The 26,477-nt window shown below is 37.9% G+C and overlaps 1 protein-coding gene and 1 pseudogene across 3 annotated transcripts in view; both read right to left on the bottom strand.

The window, feature by feature from the left end:
• Positions 1–16,632, bottom strand: part of USP47 (ubiquitin specific peptidase 47) — a 117,518-nt gene extending 100,886 nt beyond the window's left edge. For 2 of the 3 annotated variants that reach the window (XM_025459494.3, XM_025459496.3), the window contains exon 1: positions 16,390–16,632. In XM_025459494.3, coding sequence (XP_025315279.1) covers positions 16,390–16,428 — 39 coding nt within the window. In that variant the 5' untranslated portion in view covers positions 16,429–16,632. The remainder of the gene's footprint in view (positions 1–16,389) is intronic. The other variant, XM_025459495.3, reaches the window with a different exon arrangement.
• A 5,108-nt stretch (positions 16,633–21,740) lies between these two features.
• On the bottom strand, positions 21,741–25,872 carry LOC118351796 (tigger transposable element-derived protein 1-like; annotated as a pseudogene).
• Between the last annotated feature and the right edge of the window lie 605 nt (positions 25,873–26,477).

Genomic DNA, 26,477 nt, shown 5'->3' with positions numbered 1-26,477 from the left:
GAAGAGTGTTTATTTCCTATTGGAGCGGCCTATAATGCAAAGAGAAATGTACTGCACAGGGCAAAGTATCAAGGAAGGCTAAAGCCCTCCAAACAAGCTGGCTACTTTTCTTTTAGCTATATAATCTTATGCAAGTCATTTAGTTGTCACTTTTAAGGCCCACAAAGAGTTTTTCTGAAGATCAAAAGAAAATATCTTGAAAATACAAGTGATAATATAATAATATCAAATAGAAGGTATTATAGAACTATCAGTTACTATCCTTATAATAGACTTAAGAAAAATATAATCCTCCACTATAAAATCTATAATTTATAATATTTAAAACTGCAGAAGGTTATCTTACGAGAATATGAATTTCATCAAACAAGAAAAATCTACAAAGATCTTTTGTTTTCTGATTGCATAGCCTTCTCACAAAGGTTAAAAACCTACTACTATAAAAGTAGTAAAAACACCCACTACTTTAAAAGTCTCTGTAGGCTTATAGAGACAAATCTTATTCTTTATTTGGCCCAAGTCGCTCATTTAAAAGAAGGTAAAAACAAAGACTCAGGAGGTCTAATCGGGGAGCCCTGGATGGTTCATTGGTTTGGCGCCTGCCTTTAGCCCATGGCGCGATCCTGGTGTCCCGGGATCGAGTCCCGCATCAGGCTTCCGGCATGGAGCCTGCTTCTCCCTCTGCCTGTGTCTCTGGCCACACCCCATGTCTATCATGAATGAATGAATGAATGAATGAATGAATGAATGAATAAATAAATAAATAAATAAATGTTTAAAAGAAAAAAAAAGAGGGCTAATCGACTACAGCAAAGTCAAACCACTGAGTTTTCAGATTCCTAAATCATTTCCTTTCACCAGACCACACAATTACCAGTGGTCCCTATGTAAACCATAAACTCCTTAGGAACAGGGACTCTTACCTTCTCTCTCCTATCAGTACCTAGTAAATATAATACTTGCATAAAGTATGTTGTTCAGATCATGCTTAATAAAAATCCTCAAGCACACGAAAAGATGCTCTACATCAACAGTTATTAAAGAAATGAAAATTAAAAACCACAAAATATCACTATACACTTTTTAGAATGGTTAAAAAAAAAAGCAAAAAATAATAAACAACAACAAAAAAAGACATTGCCAAGTACCAAGAAGGAGGATGCAGAGCAACTAAGATGCTCATGCGCTGCTTATCAGAATGCAAAACAGTAAGGTCATTTCAGAAAAGTTTGGCAGTTTCTTACGAAGTTAAGCATGCACTTACTGCCCAAAAAATTGTATGCAAATACTTGTAGCAGCTTTCTTCAGAGTCATCAAAAACTGGAAACAAATGTCCACTACCTGGTGAATGGAGAAACAATTGTTGCACTCAGCACTAAGAAGGAAGACTACTGATACATGAAACACTATGGATGAATCTCATAGTTTTATATACTAGAGGAAAGAAGTGGGACTCAAAATGCTACATACTATATGAGTTCTATTTATATGATATTCTAGACAGGCAAAATATGAGGACAGAAAACAGATCAGTGGTTGCAGGGCCTTGAATGTGTGTGTGGGGGGGGGGGAGGGCGGGAGTTGTCTACAAGGGGCCTAAGAAACTCTTGCTGTAATGGAGATATTCTGTATCTTGGTGGTGGTTATACAACTGAATTAAGTTTGTCAAAATTCACAAAACTGTATACCATAAGAGGGCAAATTTTACTACATAAATTATACTTGGGTAAACTTAACTTTTAAGAAAAAGGTTTCATTCAAGCTCTTCCACCAGCTGAGACCTTGAGTTAAGTTATTGAGATTTATGGCCTTTGTGTTTCCAGATCTAAAAATAAAGAGGGAAAAAAGACAAAGGGGCTATAATACCTAACCACTACATCCCTTCCAGTATTAAATCATATCACTGAATCATAGAAACATTTTCTGTGTCTATTTCTCTCTGTGTCTGTTCTGTGTCTGCATGTGTGCTATGTTAATGGTAAATAATGTAATGGTAAATAAATATAAGACATGTGAATACAAAATGTCAAAATTAGGGGATCCCTGGGTGGCTCAGCGGTTTAGTGCCTGCCTTTGGCCCAGGGCGCGACCCTGGAGTCCCGGGATCGAGTCACTCCACGTCGGGCTCCAGCATGGAGCCTGCTTCTCCCTCCTCCTGTGTCTCTGCCTCTCTCTCTCTCTCTAGGTCTATCATAAATAAATAAATAAATAAATAAATAAATAAATAAATAAATAAATAAATAAATCTTTTAAAAATGTCAAAATTAGAGCAATAATGTTTCTCAAATGTCTTTTAATAAGAGATTTCATTGTTAAGTATCTAATTTTTCACCAATTCCCTTACATTACCACAAAGTACTATAAATAAACATAATGTAATAAATTATACAACTTGGTATAAACTAAAACTTAATGGCAATAAAATTAAAACACCTAAACACACAAGATGGTAGACATTTTATACCAATAAAATGGAATAAATGTATATAAATTCATAGTTCACTTATATTTAGTAAAATCAATACGTAGCTTTTAGGAGATGAGTCATACAAAAACTCTACTTTTTAATGCAACCTAGAACTGGGGCTGTAATCAAGAGTTCCTCGTGGTTAAATATTAAAGATTTAATTTTATTTGGAACATTGGAGATTTCTTCAGGAAGATTTCATTAATCTTCCACTTAATAACATTCCTTCTGGTGTTCTCTGTTGTGCAGCTGCCACCATGAGATAACGTCACCAGGAGAGTCTCAGTTCTCCAGTGCCAGTGCCACCTCTAGCCTGCTAAGCTTCAGCCACAGGAAAGGGGGGCAAACACTGGAGTTCTCTATACTATGACCCTTACACCAAGCCTGCAAATAGATCAGTGGTAAAGCACTTAGCAAGCAACCAACTACAAAAGTCACTCACAAGAATGTACTTATATGTGAAGAATCCATATTATTATAAGCCTTGTACTGTTAGTGAAAATCAGAAGTACACTGGACTTCCCCACTTGGAAATTTCCTTTGAAGCATCAAGTCTAAGAAATTGCTCAGGACTTCAAACAGCTCTGGAGGCAAATGAAGCCTACCTATTTAGCATATTTGAAGATGCCTACCTCTGTGTTACCCATATAAAAATGTAACAATTATGCCAAAAGATATTTTACCAGCATGACTCCTAGGTGGGGAAGCACTTAAGATGCATGACAACGGAAAACATTCTATTCTTAAAAAACAAAAAAGTACCTAAATGACTGCAAATGAAAAGGAAACAGGTAAGAGAATAAGGTATTAGAAAGCTCCCTCTTCCCCATTTTCATTTGTGTGTAGATTTTTAATATCGATGCAGGGACGTAAAACATTCATGTAAATAAAAAATGTTTCAGTGAAAAAGTTTCAGGAATTAAACTTTATAAGTATTATATACAAACCTATTAACTATTAACCCTTTTTCTTGGAAAAACTTTTTCAAGTCCCCTAATACCTACACAATAAAAAAAATCTAAACTCCTTTTAGGCATGTCAGCATTCTTAAGACATAACTTTCCAGAACCATCTTCTACTCAATCCCAGGCAACTCATTCATATATACTAAACTTTTTGTCACTTTCTAAAATCAGTACAAACTTTTGTGTTTTAAATGCTATTCCTTCTAAATAAATTAACTGGATAGCATCTAGAACTAGGTCATTTTCTTATCTTTGAATCTGGGATTCCTAGCAGCTACAAACTCAATGCTTTAACTGAATGAATGAATTCTACTGCATCGGGAATTATAAAAACCTACACTAAGAAAAATTAAAAGATGTGATTAAATAAAAATAGCTAAGTATCATTTGAAACAGCAAAGTATCGGTTTTTAGTCAAACTACAATGCTTTGGTTATACTAGAAAATTTCACTTAAGTCATAAATGAGTTCGATGGTCTTCCTAAAGCTAAACCTATAATCTTACCAAAGGTATTAGATTACTGTACACAGAAAAATTTAAATTCCAGACTTCTTAATTACGTTACTTAAAAGCCCTTAATTTTTCTCTACTGGAAAGCCACTATATTTACTGAATATAAGCATATTATGCTAATATTTCAAACACTCTGCAAGTCTCATATCAGTCAACTACACAGAATCAGATCTAGAGCACAATCAATGTACAACTGACAGGAACAGAGTCTCTTCCATTCATGTCAATTGGTTCAGTATACTATAGAGTTATAGAAAATCAGAATTATCACATACATAAAGCTCTTTCAGAAACAAACTATCCTTAACATGGATCCTGCTTTAAAGTAACATTTCACACTGAATCTTAAAAAGCAGTATTTGTTAATCTCATAAGATATCTTGGCAAATATCTATATTTACTAAACCAATTTTTCTCAGAACCTCAAGAGACTCAAAAATTTATTTTTAACCTTTATACTATGTTACATGTTCCAGTCTTCAATTAAAGCAGTAAGAATAGCAGTATGTTTTTTTTAGCCGTATGTTTATATCAGCAATATCTGAGGATATAAAAGGACCTGTCAAATACAACAATCATTTAGGATTTGCACAAACACGTATATATTTAGCTGACAGATCATAATCTGAACTATAGCTGTAATGCTAGCATATTTAATAACTAAATATGACTTCATTTTCATTTAATCAATAAATATTAATTGGACAACAATGCATAGCACATTGCGCTAGCCCCTAGAAAGAAAACAGGATGAAAGTAACAACATAATGAAGGGGTATGCTAGCATTTATAGAGCGCTCATTACATGCAAGACACCTTACATGCATTAACTCATTTCCTATTCCCAACAAGCCTAGGTCATAGTTACTAGTATTCTCATTTAACTAAGGTACAAAGAGATTAAATAACCTGCCCGAGGTCGCAAAGCTACTATTTGAACCCAGGCACTCTTAGCTGTCATGTTCTGACTTTGAAGATTTTCTGGTCTAATAAAAGCATTAATGCAGTAATATGTAACTTATAATAATGGGGTATACAATTTTTCAAATGTCAAAAGATACAGTGCAGTGGGTTCCAGGGTTAAGGAAATGCAATTAGGTTGAAAGAGGAGAATCAGGAAAGGTTTCTTGTGGGAAGTAAAAGGGGCTAGATTTTGCTGGCTGAATAATATTATAAGAGCATGTTTTTATACAACATCAAAATTCAAGACATATATCTCAGTAATTTTCACAAAAATAATCTCTCAACAGCAATAGTTTTATGTAAATGAAAATGTTCATATCCGTGGCTACTTTATACATGCATAGTTCAGTTCAGTTCTATTAAACGAAAGAATAGATAAGTTATTATTGCTCCCACACCTAGAGACAAAGCAAACGGAAGTATGTAATAAGACAGAAAGGAGCCTCTTGTTTACTTACACTACACCTCTATTCACCCCTTCTTCCACTCTACCATTAGCAAATCATGCTCAAGAGAAATGCATTCTCTTTGAGAATCTTGATTGTATCAGTTTTGCTAATCATTTGCCATCACTGCCAATCTCAATCATTTTATACAAAGACTCTGTACAATGGAGATGTTTGTACAAAATCAGAGTTTAAGCCAAACATTATCCAGGCAGAACACTTTAAAATCTGTGTTGTAAACCTCATAAAAGAATATGCCTCTGCATATCAGCACACCTAAACATGTTGCCTGAATTGAAGAAGATCCTTGAACCAGTTTTAAAAGTAGATGTCTTCCGGAACCTTAATTTACAATAGATATTTAAATATGTGTATTTAATGATATGTTTTTCACAGCCCCCTATTTTCAATACAATCTTTTCTTTCCAAGTTGGGTCATCATGATACTCTAGTACCCTGGAAATGTACTAACACAGTCCCTTCAATTCAGCAAAAAATGATAGTACCTTGACACTAAGATGCAAACGTTTATGTGACTAATCAAAAAACTAGAAAACAAAAAAGAGGCAATCCTAAGAAAGTACTTACATATTAGTTTTCATGTAAAATCGAAGTTCACCTATTTAAAACTTCCTAAAAACCAGATAATACTTTATACTAGTCACTCAGGGCAAGGGCATATAGAAGTGACACACGAAAGCATAGAGCACACTGGGAACAGCAACTAATGTAGTCAAATATGGCTAAAGCAAAACTGGCCTGGAGCAGAAGACAAATACTTAAGTTACGAATATCTTGTTTAAAAGGATAGATTGAATATAAGTAAGCATTTAGCTCTGAAGTTTCCCAAGATAGCTCTGAAAAAGAGTGAGGATTTTCTTTTTTTAAGAGCACAAACCCATAAGAAACCAAAAACATGATTTCAAAAGCTGGAAAGCAGGGCAGCCCGGGTGGCTCAGTGGTTTAGTGCCACCTTTGGCCCAGGGCCTGATCCTGGGGACCCAGGATCGAGTCCCACATGGGGCTCCTTGCATGGTGCCTGCTTCTCCCTCTGCCTGTGTCTCTCATAAATAAATAAATAAATCTTTAAAAACAAAAACAAAAGCTGGAAAGCAGATCAAATGGTAATGACCATTCCATTTGAAGAGGTTGAATGCTACATTAACTTAGAAGAAAACCAAAGACACCTAGTTTATGTCACATTTACAATTACACCAAAAGACTCCCTATACTCCCTGGAGACGTGGTTGCTTCCAGGGTTGGGACAGAGAAAAAATGCCATGGGCTGAAGTATAATGTGGTGCCAGAAAGTAAGTGCTCAGAAAGCAAGGATGAATACACAGGTGCCAACCAGAAAGAGCTCCCCTGGCCAATATTGGAACAGCTTGAAAAACAAGAAAAATTATAAGTATTGGGTTATAATACAAAGAATAAAATAAATACCGAATGGCCTATACCAGTATTAATAATTACATCAATAAATGGGAAGAAGGGATAACTCTTCCTCACAGAATTCCAATTAATAAATGCAGAAATAATGAGGAAAATAGAAAAATCACCATTAAAATGCACCAGTAAGAAGACAAGATTCATAGATGGATGCTAAAACTAGTGGGCAGACGTTTAAGCCTAAACACAGTATCTGCACAGTCTCAAAATATTCAGTAATTATTAAAGATGAAATAGTAACTTAATGGTGGAGAAACCCAGCACAGCACCATAACCAAGTGATCAAGGTTAACATCACTAACAGTACATCACATTCCCCCACAGCTTCCATATGATGTACTAAGCACATATCTGTAATATCCCTCTCTTTAATTCACAACCTCTTAAGATAGGTCATAAATCATGAGAAAATGTCAGACAACACAAACTGAGGGCCATTGTACAAAATGACTGTTCAAAAGTGTAAAGGTCCCAAACGAGAAGGACAGGGTAAGGACTGTCACAGATAAGAAAAAACTAAAGAGACAAGACAAATAAACGCGGTGTAAGATCCTGAATTCGGATCTTGCAACAAAAATGGCTTTTGTGGCCCTTTTTCTTACTTTTGATAAGAATCTTATAGTTTTATATATGATGCTAAAATAAGGAGAGGCTTGGTGAAGGGTATATGAGAATTCTCTATCCTTTGTGTGACTCTTCCACAAAAAAAATTTTAAAGGATAAAAAAAAAATTAAAGGATAATGGTGAAAAAAACCTCAGTTTCAGACACTCTGGGAATAAGGGTGGAGTCCAAACTAGGAGAACCAACTGAAGTTTATTTAAGAAGCAGTTAGAACCCCCAGACCTCTCTTCTGCTCCTTGACCCTTCCCGGCAAAAGGCTAAATGACCTCTGAGAGCATGAGACAGTATCTCTGCACTAGAGAATGCCAGGCACAAATGAATGTGAGGAATGCTATACTGAAAACTGGAGAACAAATGAAAATGTATTTGCATACTTAATGATGAAACCCAAATCCTTTTTTTCCTACTCAGCTCCCAAGCTTTTCCTCTCCAGGCATAAGATCAGAAATCTTTTCTGGGAAATCAATCCAGCACAAGAGAAAAGACGTGTCATTGGGAGTCTGCACGGAAATTATTCAGCCCATCACTCTACAGGCAAAACTATAATCTCCCACTTGTAGTGCTTCTAAGCTTTTTAAGTCCTCTCTTTTAAGTAAGAGTTGACTTGAAGGATCACCAGACTTCCAGAAAGCATCTCATATGAAAGACAAAGTCCAAGAAAATAAACACAAAATGGAAATTTGGAGGAAAGAAGGATTATGCAGAGAAGAAAACTATAAATTTCCTAAGAAAGATAAGGCATCCCAAGACAGAAACAGGATATTTAAATTTTTTTCAGAAGAAAAAGAGTGCCTGGAAATTATAAAAATGATGGCAAAAATAAAATCTTAGTAGAAGAACTGGAAGATAAAAGTTGAGAAAAATTTCCCAGAAAGCAGGGGAGAAAGAAATGAAAAATAGATAAAAAACAGATAAGAAAATTAGAGAAACCAGTCAGTAGGCCCAAAACCTAAACCATAGGAACTCAGGAGAGAGAATGGAGAAAACCAAGGGAGGAAATTTTTTAAATAAATAATAAATAAATAAATAATTTTTTAGAAATTAAGGAAATTTCTCAGAACTGATGAAATTAATTTCTGAATAAGACTACCCTGAACTCAACAGAAATGGATTTAAAAAGACCTATGCCAATGCACATAATACAGAGTTTTCAGAACTCTGGGGAAAAATTTCTCTAAGCTTCCAGAAAGGAAAAAAAAAGTTTCAAAATTGTGGAAAAGAATCTTCTAGGCATCTGATGTCTCAACAGCAACACTGAAAAAAAGAAAACAATGGGGCAATGTTTGCAAAATTCTGAGAGAAAATTACTTCTGACCAAGAATTCTCTGCCCAGCCAAGTGATCTATAAAGCAAGAGGATATGTGAGGTCTGGAAAAAATTATATCCCATCCAGAGCGCAGTTGAAAGTGGTCCTCCAAAATGAGAAAACAAGCAAAGAAAGAAGACATCAGATACAGAACCAGGAGCCCCAATACAAGAGACACCTGAGGAGGACCGCTAAGATGTTAGTAAAGGAAAATCTAAGGCAACAGCTGCAATTCAAGAAAATTTAAGTAAAAAATTAGTAGGTTTGAACGTATTAAGAGGAGATTTACACCCTTGAAAGAGCTGGACGAAATCATGGCTTCTCAACAGTGCCACTATTGACCTTTTGGGCCACATCATTCTTTGTTGTGGGAGGCTGTCCTGTGCAGCAAAGGATGATGTTTGGCAGCATGGTGGCTTCCACTCCTAGGTATCAGGAGCACACTCCCTGCACTCCCTTCACCCACCCAACATTGCCAAATGTCCACTGGGTTGCCCCTCTGGAGAATTTCCTGGATAAATTAACAATGAGTATACAGAAAACTGAACAAAAGCAAATTAAAAACAAACAAAAAACCCAGGAAAAACAAAATGTACAGGAAAGGAAAGTAACTACAGTAAACTACAGGACTTAACTATGAAAAGCTTCTAGTCACACTGATAAATACTGAGTAATGGTGTAACCAAACTCCCTGGAGTATGACAATACTCAGTAGTATGTCCTACTGAGCAGGACAGAGACGTGTGTGTATGTGTGTGTGTGGCTGGGGAAAGCAGGAAACCATATCTTCTACTATAGTAAGTCAGCAGATAGTGCCTTAAACTGAAAATTCAAGAAAGAACACTCCAAGCATGCCATTTGAGATACAGAGATAAATATCAAAGTAATGAGTTGAAAGTAGTTGTCTCTGAAGAGTCCAAAATAAAAGGGGGAATTTGCAGATGACTATTGTTTTGTCAATAGTCCTGCAGAACTATTAGACTCTTTTAAATCTGTGCATATAACTTTGATAAAAATTAAACTTAAAAAAACCAACTGAAGCTAGATTATGAAGTACTACCTTCACTGGTTACAGCCATACTGACTTAGAACCAAACTTTACAACTTTGAGCAAGGTCCTCAATCTCTTTATCTATAAAAATCTTCATCTATAAAAATGAAAAATAATAGCTGCCAAGAAGTATGATAGGAAATAAGACAGTGTCTGGCATACAGTATTTATAAATAGTACCTATTACTCAATTTGCAATCAGAGAGTAATAACTAGAAACTTTAAAGTAAGTAAATCATAATCTCACCTGTCTTACAAAGTAACTCTGACAGTTGCAGAGAGGATGGCTTTGGAAAGAGAAGAGCTTAGAGGTCAAAGAGACCTCTTAGCAGGGCTACATTTGAATGAGAAAAGAGGCAGAGCTACAAAGTGAAACGTAAGGGTACAAGAGGTATTTTCAAAGTGATGAACTAATTTAAATATGAGAAAAAGGAAAAAGGAGTCAAAAAATCTCCTAACTTAATTAAGCAAATAAACAGAGGCTGACAACACTAACTGAATTGAACACAGAAAGAACTGAGAAGAGAACATGAGGAGAAAGAGCTATGAGCTTGATATTACCTACATGTAATTTGTGGCATACAACCAAATAGAGAGATCAGGTATGCAGGTGGAAATCTGAATCTAGAAGAGAGGTCAGGGCTGGAGACAGAAATGGGTATATTACAATCAAAGGCTGAAGCCATGCAAGTGGATCAGATTACTCTGTGGCAAACAGAGCAACAAGAAAGGGGAAAGATAAAAATCATGAGCACGAAAAACACTCTAACATGATACCAATAATTACCTCAAAAACTACAATTAGTTCTAAGTTTCTTTTTTTTTATTAATGCTTAGTAAATATGCCCATTGTTGAAATAGGTAAAGAAACCCTAAACAAAGCCCAATGATACCCAGGAACAACAACTGTTAATATTTTAGAGTATTCCTTCTAATCTTTCAATGCATATAACCATAAATTATCCATTTTTTCCCTGACAAATTTGGAATCATACAACTGCACTCAGCTTTTTTGCTTTATTAAATCAGTATTTCCAATGGTACCTGAAACACCAATGACTTTTTATTAAACACTCCAATTTATGTAAACCACCGATGAGTGTCACTTGACCTAACTGCCATATTTGCCTCCTGCTAGTAAAGGAGAATCAATATCCCCAATTTCTTTTAAAGGCTAATTTTTAAAGAACGACCAAACACAAGAAAGACCATTTCCTCAAGTACAAGCAGCACATTTTCTTAAGTAGTATAATTAGGAGACATAAAATTAAAAGGATATTCATTTGATATGGAACATAATAAATATTGATGGGTTTTATTAAAAACCAGAAAATAGAGGTAAAAAAACAAGTTGCTTTAATGTTTTAGGAGTTCTCAGCATCAATGGTCTTTATATACTTGTAAGGTCACTGTGAAACTCAAAATGAGTTAATATACACAAAACACATATAACAGAATCTGACATATAATAAATGCTTAATAAATGTTATTACTATCATCACCATTAGTTCCATGTGAAAACTGTTTATTGCATAGAAAAGAGGCAGAAAAAAACCGGAGATACGAAACTAAATACTCTTTTGTCTTCCATTTTTCCATCTTCTCTACATTTATATACTTGGACATCACTTTAAGTATTATTTTAAAACCATTAGTAAATATGTACCTCATCCTTAATTCTACTCTAAGATACTTGAGGGAAGAATGAATTTTTGCTATCTCCTCAAAATGTTCCTTACATGACAGAATAATATTGAGTGAAGACTCAATAATATTAGTGTCACAAATCCTAATAAAGAGAATAAGGAGCACCTGGGTAGCTCGGTGGTTGAGCATGTGCCTTTGGCTCAGGTGGTGATCCTGGGATCCTGGGATCTAGTCCCTTATCAGGCTTCCCACAGAGAGCCTGCTTCTTCTCCCTGTGCCTTTCTTTCTGCCTCTCTCTCTGTGTCTCTCATGAATAAACAAATAAAATCTTAAAAATAAATAAATAATAAAAAAGAAAGAGAATAAGAAAAACAACAAAACAATAAGCAAAAAGTGGGATGACCGTAAAACCAAGAGATCTAAAAGCCAGTATCAATACTATCCAAACGCAAAGGATAGAATGAAAAAATGAGGTGAAAAGCTTTGTTGTTAATCACAATGAACAGACCACACTCCCTTTGCTCTTCTTTGGGCACAATTTAGGAGAAATACTAAAAACACTGGACTGTGTCTAAAAGAGAGCAACTGAGAAACAAGTAAAGAACTAAGGATCCTGAGATTGTAGAACAGAGGGGGTTGGCCCTCCTTATCCCCCCCTCCCTTCCCACTGTCAACAATAAGAAAAAACTGTACTATGGGAAATGATTTAAGATTTCTCTGTTGTCCAAGGCAATTATCAAAAGACAGAGGTGTAGATTTCTCTCAACTCAAAAACTTAAAATAACAAATCTCTTCTAAGGCAAAGATGTTATCAGAGATTAGTCATGAAGGCGGTCAAGCAAAGGTTGGAAAACAGCTTGCCAACAAATGGTGCCTCAGAAAACATCCAAGTAGGGGATAACTGGTTAGAATTTTAAGTTTCTCACAACCCTGTAACCACATCAATAAATATTACTAAGTATCTGCTCCAGAAAGGATACTGTCCTAGACCTATAAGGCATACAAAAAAACAGAAAACTGAGAGAAATTCACAAAGATCTCCGCTGCCAAGGAACTCATAATAATATATAAAAGGTATATTACAGTTTTAGACCATAATAGATGTTACCAAGCACTATTTATTAATTGCCAAATGAATTCTAGTCATGTATAAAGGTCTTCTCAGAAGGAGAAATCCCTAAGGTTAAAATGGTCATAAAAAGATTTTTAGAATCAACAAGCTCTGGGGTACTTATGGAAAAATGTACAAGTAAGAAGGTTCTGAACAGAGAAATAAGAAAGAAGGGACAGTACAAAAAGAAGTGAAATGCAAGTTAGAGAGAAACCCGTTTGGCTGCATTAAAAATGAGTTTCTTGGGAAAAGAGATAAGCTGAAAAGGAAGGTTGTGGCCAGAATCAAGTGTACTAGGCCTTGAATACCAAGCTAAGTAGTTTCAAATTTATCCTGTAAACAGCTTCTGTAGCTACTACTCAACTCTGCTATCGCCATAGACAATAGGAAATAAATGGGCATGGCTGTGGTCCAATAAAATTTTATTTATGAATACTGAAATTTGAATTTCATAGATTTTCACGTGTCATGGAATATTATTCTACTTATCTTTTACAATTTGGAAATATAAAAGTCATTCTTAACTCATGGGCCATACAAAAACAGGCTACAAGCTGGATTCGGTCCACGGGATCTGCCAATACCTGTAGTACACTAAGCTGCCTTCATTGGAGTCCTCTAAGATACATTTGCTCTTGAGCTTCAGGGACCAAAATAGTATTTTATTCATTCAACAACTATATGCATGCATGAATGCACACACCTAACAAAGATCTAAATCTAGTAGGGGTCACGGGTGCCCTAGACAACAACAACAACAAGACCCTCTAGAATAAGCCATTAGAACAGAAGCACAATTTTGTTTTAATTTTGCAATTTATTTTCACATAGTAATGTACTTAGAGAGTTACAAACTACTCTTACAGACTGTCCAGGTCATATGAATGGATAAAATATAGTCAAGAAATAGGGAAGGGAATATGAGGTCTAGTCCTTACACTGTCATTTATTCACTGTGACCCTAAACAAGTCACTTTCAATCCTCTGGCCCTAATTTCCTCATCTGTAAAGTGAAGGGGTTTACGTTATTAGAAGATCACTATATACTCTCCCTCAGCTTTAACACTGTATGATTCTACTCCAACTTTAAAAAGACAGGGAATGACAAAGACAAAAGTGATAATTAAGGACATAGGAGAGAAAAGGAACTGACTGAATGAGCAGTCGGATAAGAAAAAAACACATATAGGAAAAAAAGACCAAAAAAGTACAGTATTGCTAAAATCAAGGACTTTTTTTAAATTATCAAATGCAACAGAAAACCCAAGGAAGAGAAGAAAGAATAATTCAGGAAAAGTATGACCATAATCAAAAAGGAGCTAGTTAGCAAGCTAAAAAAGACAAAAACTTAAAGTGACAGTCTTAAGACTACTGTGCATGCTTCCAGGAATCAAGAGAAGAGTCAGGGGAAAAAAACAGCCGGAAGATGGATTGGGGAGGGTGGGGGAGGCATATAGGCATATGTTCCAAAAAGTGTATAAGAAAAAAGTATCGAAGTATTGGAATGTACTTGAAGCCTCAGGTAAGGAGTTTGTCTTAAAGCAGAGGCAATTAATCTTTAAAATCCAAAAAAGGTAAGAGCAGTATTACAGTATTGACTTTTTACACAAGTATTTTCCTGTGGAGCTGTATATCCATATCATGTTTTTTGTTTTAGGCATCAAATTCTTAGGGAAATAAATCTGATGTTGCATTTTCTTAAAGCAGAGTTCCACCTATACTGTATTTTTCTAACGGTCAAAAAATTAAGAAAGGACAAATTGGTTTTGTAAGAATGAAAACCAGCAGTATGTAGCTCTAAAAGAAAATGCATGTTTATCGTTCTTACAGCACCTATCACTTCTGTCCTTGTGTAACAGCTACTTGTGTAGTAAAATACCTCTCCCTTAAACGAAGTTCAACAAATACGATCAGCATTCTCTTTCCTAGTAGCTCTGAAAGCTCCTAAGGCAAGAATTCTGATTAATTCATCTGTTTATCTGCTTTGCACAGAGTTGGTGATGCTCCATGAATAAATACTGACACATGATAACGAAGTTCAACAACAACAACAACAACAACAACAAAAAACAACTGTCCTTGCAAAACAACCATTATCTGATAAAGTCGGAAAAAATGTTTTATCATAGATACTTAACTCCAGGGCGACTTTTGTAGTGTCAGAGTTTGCTTAAGTAGCAACCAACTACTACAAAGCAACTAACAGAAAGCAAAAAAAAATAAAATAAAATCTTTAATGAACATCACTTCTAAATAATCCAGAAAACAACCATTATCTGATAAAGTCGGAAAAAAAATGTTTTATCATACTTAACTCCAGTGTGACTTCTGCAGTGTCAGAGAGCTTAAGTAGCAACCAACTGCTACAAAGCAACTAAAGAAAGCGAAAAAATAATCAAGATTTTTAATGAACATCACTTCTAAATAATCCAGAAAACAACCATTATCTGATAAAGTCGGAAAAAAATGTTTTATCATACTTAACTCCAGTGTGACTTCTGCAGTGTCAGAGCTTGCTTAAGTAGCAACCAACTGCTATGGAAGCAACTAGCAGAAAGCAAAAAAATAATAATAATAATAATAAAAGCTTTAATGAACATCACTTCTAAATAATCCAGAAAACAACCATTATCTGATAAAGTTAGGGAAAAAAAAAAAAATGTTTTATCCTAGATCCTTAACTCCAGGGCGACTTTTGCAGTGTCAGAGCTTGCTTAAGTGGCAACCAACTGCTACGAAGCGGCTAACAGAAAGCAAAAAAAAAAAAAATAAATAAAATCTTTAATGAACATCACTTCCAAATGATCCAGATTCTACACGGGCCCGTTGCAACAGGGCCCTGCCTCTATGCACGGTATATGACAAATTAAAAAAAAAAAAAAAAAATGCCAAACATCAGTCTGATGATCAACCAGTTAAAAATACACATTTGGATATGCTGAAGATATTTATAAAGCCGACAGGGATACTATTAATATATTGAAATTCACTGGCCGGTGCTGGATTCTATGCGCCACTCATCATCTACTACTGCTCAAGAGAGAAGCCAAGAAGTGCGGGCCTTCCCGTATCGCTTGCTTTTAAAGAATTCAAGAAGTCACCCAAACTGAGCGCGCACCACCCCAGGGAGGGGGCAGCTACGCTCTCCAGGTGCTAACGTCCGGCTCTCTCTTACCTTTTACCTGAAAAGTCCTATTTACTTTTTTTTTTTTATGTCCCTCCCCCCCCACCACCACCATCCATCTTCCTTCCACGGGCCCCCCACAGGCTCACCAAGTAACAGAGGAGTTCAAAAAAGAAAAGAAAAAAAAAAAGTAACAGTTAAAAAAAAAAAAAAAAAAGCAAAACTGTGCCCTCCCACGATCTCCCCTCGGTGTAGACTTGACGAGCCCCGGGGGCAGCTACACTCTCGGCCGCGGTCGCAAGCAGGAGCGGCGCCGGCAGCCCGTGTCGCCCGTCGGTACAGAATCTTGTTGTTTTCTTTTTTTTTTCTTTTTTCTTTTTTCTTGGGAGGTTATCTCGGCTCGACACGTTCAGGGAGTACGGGAAGGGCGAGCTGGTCCCGGCCCGACGGACCGAGAGGGGAGGCCGGCGCTCGCCTCGCCCCCTCCCCTCCCCCTCCCCTCTCCCCCCTCCCCTCCCCCGCCCTCCCCGCCGCCGCCGCCGCCGCGGGCCCGGGATCCAGGCGGGTCTCCCAACTGCCCCCCGCCCCCGCCCCCGCCCCTCCCCCGCCGCGGCCCGGCCCGGCCCGCACTCGCCGCCCCTCCCCCCCCCCCCCCCCCCGGCCTGCGCTGCCCCCAGCGCCCTCAGGCCTCGGGCCCGGCCTCCGCCGCCGCCCGCCCCTCACCTCCTTCGGCACCAGCTGGTTCTCCTCGCCGGGCACCATGGCTCAGACTCCGGCCGCTCCTCTCCGCCCTGCCGGGAGGGGGGCGCAGGGTGCTGGCGGCGCTCTGGGTCTCAGGAGAGAAGGGCGGCAGCCGTCATCGCCGCCGGCGCCCGCGCTCCCGCAACACCGCGGAGGCCTCAGCCGCGGGCCCCGAGCAGCAGCGCGCAGACACCGACCCACGGCCGCGCCGCCGCCGCCGCCGCCACCGCCGCCGCCGCCGCCGTCGTCGTCGGCCCCTCCCCCCGCTCGCTGCAATCAATGGAAAAATGGCGGCGGCCGCTCTCGCGAGAGTTCGGGCCGCCCGGCTCGCAGCCCCGCGCCCCGCGCCCGAGGTGCCGAGGCGGCTGCAGCCCAGCGCCCGGCTGCTCCCGCGGCTCCAGCTCAGCGCCCGGCGCGCGGGGCGGGACGAGCGGCCCGGGCAGCGGCGCCCTCCGCGGGAGGCCTTCCGCACCGTGCTCGTCGGGGCTCCCCCTGCCGGCAGGGGAGGGGCCGGCCCTGGCGCCGTCCTGGAAGGGCGGGCGGCACGCGGGGGCTCCCGGCCTCCCTCCGCCCCTCCGCCCGGCTCCCCCCTGCCCAGCCTCCGGGCGGCCCGGCTGCCCTCCCAGGGGCCTGGAGGGGAGGCGGCGGCGTCACCTCTGCACCCCCCGCCCCCTCCCCTGCGTACAGCGGCGCCCCCCTGTCCCCCTCCCTGGAACCTCCTGCTCCCGCCGGCTCCAGCCTGGGGCTGCACTCTGCACTTCGCCACCCCCCCCCCCCCCCCCCCCGCCCCAAGGATGTTTCAGAGTACCTAAGTCTGCTCTGCCTGCATGCACCGGGCTCAGTTTTAGGCTAAACAAAATGATGCAATAGTTGTTTTTCCAAACCTCGCTCATTCAGCTTTCCTTTTAAAAAAAAAAAAAAGATTTTACTTATTTATTCATGATAGACATAGAGACAGAGAGAGGCAGAGACACAGGCAGAGGGAGAAGCAGGCTCCACGCAGGGAGCCTGACGTGGGACTCAATCCCCGGTCTCCAGGATCAGGCCCTGGGCTGAAGGCAGCTCTAAACCGCTGAGCCACCTGGGCTGCCCTCAACTCTCCTGTATGAAGCCTCGCCGGGGTGCCCCTCCGGAAGACTTCTGTGGGTACAAGGGGTTTCACCCCGTGCGGAAGTCAGAGAATCCTGCACAGTACTAACTACCTCGCACTTGTGCTCTGCAAACCCTTAGTGATTGCACTTCCTTATTAGCAAAAAAGAAAAAAAAAACTAAGTCTAGTACACTTCTGTAAGTTGTATACACCTCTCGCTACATGTGGACATAAAACGTTTTTGAAATGTAATAGAGGATAAGATCAAAAAAAATGAAATAGACATTTAAAAGTGACTGTAGGGATCCCTGGGTGGCTCAGTGGTTGAGCATCTGCCGTCAGCTCGGGGTGTGATCCTGGAGTCCCAGGATCGAGTCCCACATCAGGCTCCCTGCATGGGGCCTGCTTCTCCCTCTGCCTGTGTCTCTGCCTTTCTCTCTCTGCATCTGTCATGAATAAAATCTTTAAAAAATAAATAAAATGAAATAAAAGTAACTGTAAGAGTTTTTTTTTTTTTTTGGACATTAATGGTATGGAGAATTGTTGCTCTATCTAAAAATATTTAGTGAAAGAAACATGATTGACTAGGTTTCAGTGGTTTCTGAAATCTTTAATACTTTGCGAAGCAGTTATTAAATTGTCTGATTCAACGTTCAGGTTATTTCTGTACCTCATTTTAATAGCTGTCATAAGCTGAGAAAGATAACTCACAAAGATATGTAGATCCTAATGGAAGAAGTACATCTTTGGCGGCTCTTACTAATGCAAGTATCCATTTTTATCTCTTCCATCCACCAATCGTGAAAAGTTTTTATTGAAATTCAACTACTAACTTTCTGTCTTCCCTGATGTCAGCCAGAAAATGTTGCATTTTTATATTTTTAACAAATGGGTTCAGAACTCTTTGGAATGCATTGCTTGGAAGAGTTTTCAATAGCTTGGAAAAAAATTTGCCTTCAAGTTTTAGTGTACAAGTATACTTTTTTTAGGGTACTGATCTTATCTTTATTTAAAATTTTGATGTTTTGGTCATAGATTTTTGCATTGATTTTGAATCTTTAAAATATGGTATTAAGATATTATTTATCTAGATTACTGAGTTTACCCCCTTAAATTTTGCACCCAAGGTGAATGCTTCACTTATTTTACCGCTGTTTTAGCCTTAGGTTGCAAACAAACGTTATTTTTGCATCAAAATCCCATAATAGAAATATTTCTAAATCTTTCATTTCAAAGTGTTATCCCAACTACTTAATAAGATGATTTCTGTACAGCTCATGGTTGAAGTAGACATGTCATCTCTCCTATTATCTTTTCTGCTTATGTTTGCATTATTACCTCCAACTCATGTTTTCTTTCCAGAAATCTTTTTAGCTACTTTCATTTTAGTGAGGGGTCAGTTTAATGAAATAATAATGTAATTGGCAAATCTACTTAATTCAGCACACAAACACATAAATCACAATATATTAAAATGAAAGAAAATTAAGAAATCCCTGAATCATTCTCCACATTGCATAACTCACACTTTTCACTCATTAATAGTGAGATACAAGTGTCAACCTATATGTTAAATATTTGCAAGACTTAATTTTTTCTGCTTTTAGATAAAAATAAATATTTTTTAAAGATTCTAATGGTTTTTGTCTCATGATCTACCTTCTCTGGTTGTATTATTCTCTTTAGAGGCCATTGACATGTCTGTACTAAAGCCTCATAGGTTTGTTGTTCTGCAATAAATATTTCTGGAATAAGTATATGGAACAATGAGTTGACTGATAGATGAACAAATATTGATGTATGGCTACTCTTCCTAATAAGTTACTAATACTACATGCATATGTGGATGCCAAACTGATAGTTACATCTACCTGTCTGATGACTTGAAACATCTCAAATTTCACTTGACTTGAACAGATCTATTTGATTTCTGAGCTTCCCCCATCTTCCTTCTGCAACATATGCTCTGGCAGTTGTCTCCATCTCAATAAATTGCATCATTATCAATTCAGTTTATCAAGCTGAACATTTGAGAATCTTGATCTCACATTCAATTCATTACTAAGTGCTGTTGCTTCATCCACTGAACTATATACCAATCCAACCAGTTCTCTGTAAATCCACCACTCCCCCATCCTGCTCCAATCATCTTTTCTTGCCTAGACTACTGCAATGGTGTCCTTACAGGGCTCCTGACTTCTACTCTTATCCTCCAAAATTCATACTCCAAAAGCATCCAGAATGATCCTTTTAAAGTACATGACATTCTATATAATTCTCAGATAAGCTTTCTCTTAGTTAAAACCGTTCAAAGATTTCCTATCCCACTCAGCATAAAATCCATATTCTTTGCCATGGCCTGCAAAGTCCAGTGCAAGCTAGCCCCTGACTACCTGGCTCATCTCACCTACCATTCTTCCTCTTATACCAATGACCCAGCCACTCTGCCCTTATTGAAGCTTGTTAAATACATTTAGTTTACCCTGTGCAACAAAGTCTTTGCAGTTATCTCGTTCTCTAAATGTTCTTCTCCCAAATCTTTGCTCTTATATAGTTCCATCTTGTTATTTGGGCCTCTCCAATATTTCCTACTCAAAGAGGCCTTTCATGACCATTCGATCCTAACGTGTTCTCTGTTCCTGAAATAGTGCCTGGTACATAGTAGGTGCTTAATACATTTTTATTGAATTAATGACTTTTTTTTTTGTGACATTCACATTTTTAAAATTGTCAGGACTAGTATAGGTCAGAAGCTTGTTGCTTTTCCTTATATATTTTTTAAGGTTATTTTTCTTTTTCCTTTCACTTTAAAATGTTCACAATATAAACCTAGTCAAAATATGAAAAAAACATAAGGCAAACCCAGACGGGGGGGATATTCTACAGGATACCTAGCTACTATTCCTCAACACAGTGAAGCTCAAGAAAGAGAATGAAAGGGCACCTGGGTTGCTCAGTGGTTGAGCATCTGCCTTTGGCTCAGGGTATGACCCTGGAGTCCCGGGATCAATTACCTTATCAGGTTCCCTGCATGGAGCCTGCTCTTCTCTCTGCCTCTCTCTGTGTCTCTCTGTGTCTCTCATGAATAGATAAATAAAATCTTTTTTTTTTTTTAAGAAAGAAATAGAATGAAAGACTGAGAAGCTGTCACAACCAGAGGAGACAGGGGAGACACAACAACCCCACGCAGTGGGGTACCCTGGATTGGATCCTGGAAAGAAAGAGAACATTAATGAAAACACTGGTGAAAACCAAATAAAATGAGTCATTTGGTTACTAATAATGTTCCAATGTCAGTTTCTCAGTTTGGACAAGTGTATGATGGTACTGTACACTGGCAATGTAAGGGGGAAACTGGGACGGGTACATATGGACTCTTTTAGCAACTTTTCTGCAAATCTAAAATTTCTCCAAAATAAAAAGTGTATTTAGAAATGTCCAGGGGGCACCTGGGTGACAGAGTTGTTGAGCGTCCAACTCTTAATTTCAGCTCAGGTCATGAATGATATCAGAGTCCTGAGATTGAGCCCCACTTCAGGCTCTATGCTCCATGCAAAGTTTGCTTGTCTCTCTGTGCCTCTGCTTCTCTTCGGCTCTCTCTCTCTCTCAAATCAATCAATCAATCAAATCTTTAGAAATGTCCATAGTAATACTTAAGACACTTCTTTTTTCTTTTTCCTTTTTTTTATACTTCAGGACCCTTTACAAAACCTTTCTATATTTTAAACTCTTTCTTTAAAGCCATATAGTCAGTCATCTTGTACAATTTAAGAGCTAGTGATGATGTTCACCACTATAACTATCAGTAATATTGTTAAATGTATTCCATAAATGTGAATAGAAATTTTTACCATGACTATGTTTTAATAAAGTTAAAAAGATCTATTAGTCAGTGTAATATGGCTTTAGACGCCTGTTTTGAGATCTAAGCTCAGACAGTTTTTCCATGTAAGACCTCTCTGAACCTCTTTTTTTTTCTCAACTAGAAAATGGGGGTAATAAAGTGGACCCTTAACATTTGCCAACTTAATATTTGCAGTTTTGACCAGAAAAGCCCTTGATATGTATAACTGTCCATAATTGTGCTAAAGAGGAAGTTTAAATTTCACACATTAGCCAAAGTATAGGGAACTGGAAAGTTGAGTAGTTGAAAGAATAAGCTGAGAATTGGTTACCTGAATTTGAATCCTACCTCTGTTATTATTAACTGTGTGGTCTTCCTTGAACAGATTTCTTAAATTCACTAAGTTTCAATTTTCTTATCTGTAAAATGAGGATAATAATAGCACAACTTTACAAGGCATGTTAAAGAGCAAAGAAAATAATAATAATAAAACTATAACAAGATATGTGTATATACTCAGTCTTGTTCTAGGAGCTTTATGCATATTATATCATTCAATTCTTTCTACTTTCTAAGCATAACTACTACTATTATCCTCATCTTGCAAGTGAGGAACCTGATATAGATTTAGCCTTTGAAGCATGCCTCACACTGCCCAGCACATAGTAAACAATCAATATATACTGGCTCTAATTATCCCACCATTTGACTGAGCTCCACAAGGGATTATGCAGCCCTAACAATACGTGGCATATAGTAGGTGCTTTTGAATATTTGTGGAATAAATGAGTAAATAAACCAATCTTTACTGCCCACTCTTCTCCACTTATGTAGTATCTCCATGAAAATGCTAAAAATGTTCTCTTTTTGAAAATGGCTCTGAAACAAAATTCAACTATTAGCAATGAGTTTGAAGAAATGAATAAAGTGATGGATCTTTGCCATGAGATAGTCTGATTAAGCTGGAGAGCAGAATGTAAAATTAGTCAAAGGCTTATATTTGTGATCGGAATGACGTCATCAACAAGCAAGAAAAAACAATTTGGGAAACTATAATCAGTGACTGCTTTCACCACTGGGATTTAAAAAAAAAAAAATTGGCATCAACTGAGTAGAGAACCTAGTAAACACTAAAAAGATGACTAACTCTTGGTGTAAAGATAAGAATAGGAAGCATGATGCTCAAGAAAATGTAATCCAAGAGAAACCTAGTAATATATACAAGTACTTTTATGATGCAATTAATGAGGACATCAGTGGAGCTCTCAATCCACTTTGGCCTCAAAGAAAGATTGGTGCAAGGACCTGACATAGCATTTTTCTATTGATGTAAACTAAAAAAATAAAAATAAAATAAATAATCATTGCCTCAGAAGTGCTTGCCTCCTTCTGAGCTTATGAAGTTAATGAAAGAAACTGTTTATGGGTTAGTATGTTCGACAACAAAAAAGGAGGCTCACATCAACAGAAAATGCCTTGCAGATATATCAAAGGAAGAGACACAAATATCAGAGTTTAACGCAACTGAAGACAAACTGATCATGATTCACCCTAGCTTTCTCTAGGTTTCTGCAAACACTTCAGCTTCAAGGTCCAAAATAAGGTGGAATCCAACAAAGCAAAGTTGGAGTCATGGTGTTAATCTTTTGAAATGATTTCATAAGATCTTTGTAATAGACTAGTGCTTATAAAGTTGGTGTCTGAAGACATCCCAATATTCCTTGAGGATGTCAAGTGTCCTTTGTAATAATTACTTCACAAAATTATGAGTATTAGAATAATGTATACAGAGGTGAATATTTTATAGAAATATTGTCATGGAACAAAAACAAAACCCAGAGTGTAAAAGGAAAGTTGGTAATTAAATCTTTTCAACTTGTGGGTAGCAAAATATTGATATAAATAAAGTCAAAAGACAAAATATCAGCTGGAAGAATATTTGCAACAAATATAACAAATGGGGCTAATCTCCTTAATATAAAAGATCTCTTATAAATCAATAAGGAAAAGATGAACAACTTCTGCATAAAGGAGAAAAATTGGCGTTTCGTACAAAAATGAAGTACAACTTGCCAATAAATATCTGAAAAGATGCTCTGCTTTACTCATTACTAAAGAACTGCAAATAAAAAAAAAAAACCAAAATGCCATTTTCACTTTCAGATCAGCAGGATTTATAGTGAAATAACTCATTTAAATGTTGTAGAATACGAATTAAACTTCTTTGAAGGCAATATGTACATCAAAATTATACACAAAATGTACATTATCTTTCTACCCAGCAGTTCTATTTCTAAGATTATCCTACCATACAAATGAACAAAGATATTTAGGCTTACTCAGAGATACTGCAGACCTCAGACCACCACAATAAAGTGAACATCTCAATAATGAATGAATTTTTTGGTTTCCCGGTGCATACAAAAGTTGTGTTTCCACTATAGTGTAGTCTATTAAATGTACAGTAGCATTACAACCAAAAAACAAATGTGCATACCTTAATTTAAAAATGTTTAATTGCTAAAAAATGCTGACTATCATCTGAACTTTCAATGAGTCATAATCTTGCTGGTGGAGGGTCTTCTCTCAATGTTGATGTTTGCTGACTGATCAGGGTGGTGGTTGGGTTGGGGTGGCTGTGGTGATTTGTTAAAATAAGATAATAATGAAGTTTGCCACATTGACCTTTCCTTTCACGAATGATTTCTCTGTAGCATGTGATGTTGTTTGATAGCATTTTACCCACAGTTAACTTTTCAAAATTGGACTCAATCATCTCAAGCCCTGCTTCTGCTTTATCAACTAAGTTTATGTAACATTCTAGATCCTCTGTTGTCATTTCAATGGTCTTCACAGCCTTAGGAGCAGATTACATCTTAAGAAAACTCTCTCTCTCCCTCTCTCTCTCTCTCTCTCTTTTTCCCCTCAGGAAGCAACTCTTTATCCATTAAAGTTTTATCATGAGATTACAGAAATTCAATCCCATCTTCAGGCCCCACATCAAATTTTTGTTCTCTTGCTCTTCCATCAATCTGGAATTATCTCCTCCACTGCAGTATTTTTTTTAAAGATTTTATTCATTTATTCATGAGAGACACACAGAGGCAGAGACATAGGCAGAGGGAGAAGCAGATTCCCCATAGGGAGCCTGATGCGGGACTTGATCTCAGGACCCCGGGGGTCATGCCCTGAGCCAAAGGCAGATGCTCAGCCAGTGAGCCACCCAGGTGTCCACTGAAGTCTTAAACCCCTCAAAGTCAACCATGATGGTTGGATGATTCCCCCAAACTCCTAATGTTGATATTTTAACTTCTTCCCATGAACCACAAAGGATGAAACACAAACATTTAATGGCATCTAGAATGGCGAAACCTTTCCAAAAGGTTTCAATTTCCTTTGCTCAGATCCATTAGCAGAATCACTATCTATGGCAGCTATAGCCTTATGAAACCTATTTATTAAACAATAAGGCTTGAAAGTTGAAATTACTCCCTGATCCAAGTGCTGCGGAATGGATGTTGTGTCAGCAGGTGTGAAAATAACATTCATCTCATTGTACATCTCCATCAGAGCTCTTGGGTGACCAGGTACATTGTCAATGAGCAGAAATATTTTGAAAGTAAATTTTTTTTCTGAGCAGTGGCTCTCAACAGTGGGCTTAAAACATTCAGTAAACCATGTGGTAAATAGATGTGCTATCATCCAGGCTTTGTTGTTCCATTTATAGAGCACAGGCAAAGTAGATTGAGCATAATTCCTCAGGGCCCCAGGATTTTCACAATGGTCAATGAGCATTGGCTTCGATTCAAAGTCAACAGCTGCATTAGCCCCTAACAAGAGAGTCAGTCTGCCCTTTTTTAATTAATTTATTTATTTTATTTTTAGTCTGCCCTTTGAAGCTCTGACCCAGGTACTGACTTCTCCTCTCTAGCTATGAAAGTCCTAGATGATACCTTCTTCCAATAGAAGGCTGTTTCACCTGCATTGAAAATCTGTTGTTTAGTGTAGCTACCTCCATGGCTTATCTGAACTAGATCTTCTGGATAACTTGTTGCAGATTCTATATCAGCACTTGCTGCTTTGCTTTGCACTTTAATGTTACAGAGATGGCTTCTCTCCTTAAACCTCATACACCAACCTCTGCTAGCTTCAAACTTTTCTTCTGCAGCTTCCTCACTTCTCTCAGTCTTCCTAGATTTAAGAGAGTTACGGCCACACTCTGGATTAGGCTTTGGCTTAAAGGAATGTTGCGGTTGGTTTGATCTTCTATCCAGACCATGAAACCTTTCTCCATATAAGCGATAAGGTTGTTTCACTTTCTTATCATTCCTCTGTTCACTGGAGTAGCACTTCGAATTTCCTTCAAGAACTTTTCCTTTGTATTCACAACTTAACTAACTGTTGTAAGAGGCCTACTTTTTGGCTTATCTTGGCTTTTGACGTGCCTTCCTCATTAAGCTTAATTATTTCTAGCTTTTGATTTAAAGTGAGACATGTGACTCTTTCTTTCACTTGAACACGTAGAACCCATTGTATAGTTATTGACTGGCCTGATATTGTGTTTCAGGGAATAGGGAGGCTAAGGAATAGCTGGTCAGTGGAGCAGTTAGAACCTGCACAACATTTATCAATTAAATTCATTGCCTTATATGGGCAAGGTTCATGGTGCCCCCAAAACAATTACAATAGCAACAAAACATCACTGATTACACATCACTGTAATTAACATAATAATGAAAGAGTTTGAAATATTGAAAGAATTACTAAAATCTGGGGCAAAGACCTTAAGCGAGCAAATGTGTTGGAAAAATGTTGCCGTGTTGGAAGAATGTTGCCGGCAGACTTCCCAGATGCAGGGTTGTCACAAACCTTTGATTTGTAAAAACTTCAGATCTGTGAAGTGCAATAAAGAGAAGTGCAATAACTTACAACTTCCTGTAAGTCCAAAATTGTTCCAGTATGAAAAGTTTACATTTAAAAAGTGAGATAGAAAGAAAATCAAGATATAAAAAATGGAAAAGAGCAAGTTGCAGGATAGTATGTTCAGCATTGGTGTACTAAAAGATGAGGATTATATATATATATATATACTACTATAGGCATAGAAATCTCTGGGAGCACATGATCTTATTCCAC

The sequence above is a fragment of the Canis lupus genome, chromosome 21, assembly GCF_003254725.2.
Source record: "Canis lupus dingo isolate Sandy chromosome 21, ASM325472v2, whole genome shotgun sequence".
In the NCBI taxonomy this organism is placed as follows: domain Eukaryota; kingdom Metazoa; phylum Chordata; class Mammalia; order Carnivora; family Canidae; genus Canis; species Canis lupus.
This window is presented reverse-complemented; position numbering and strand designations above follow the sequence as displayed.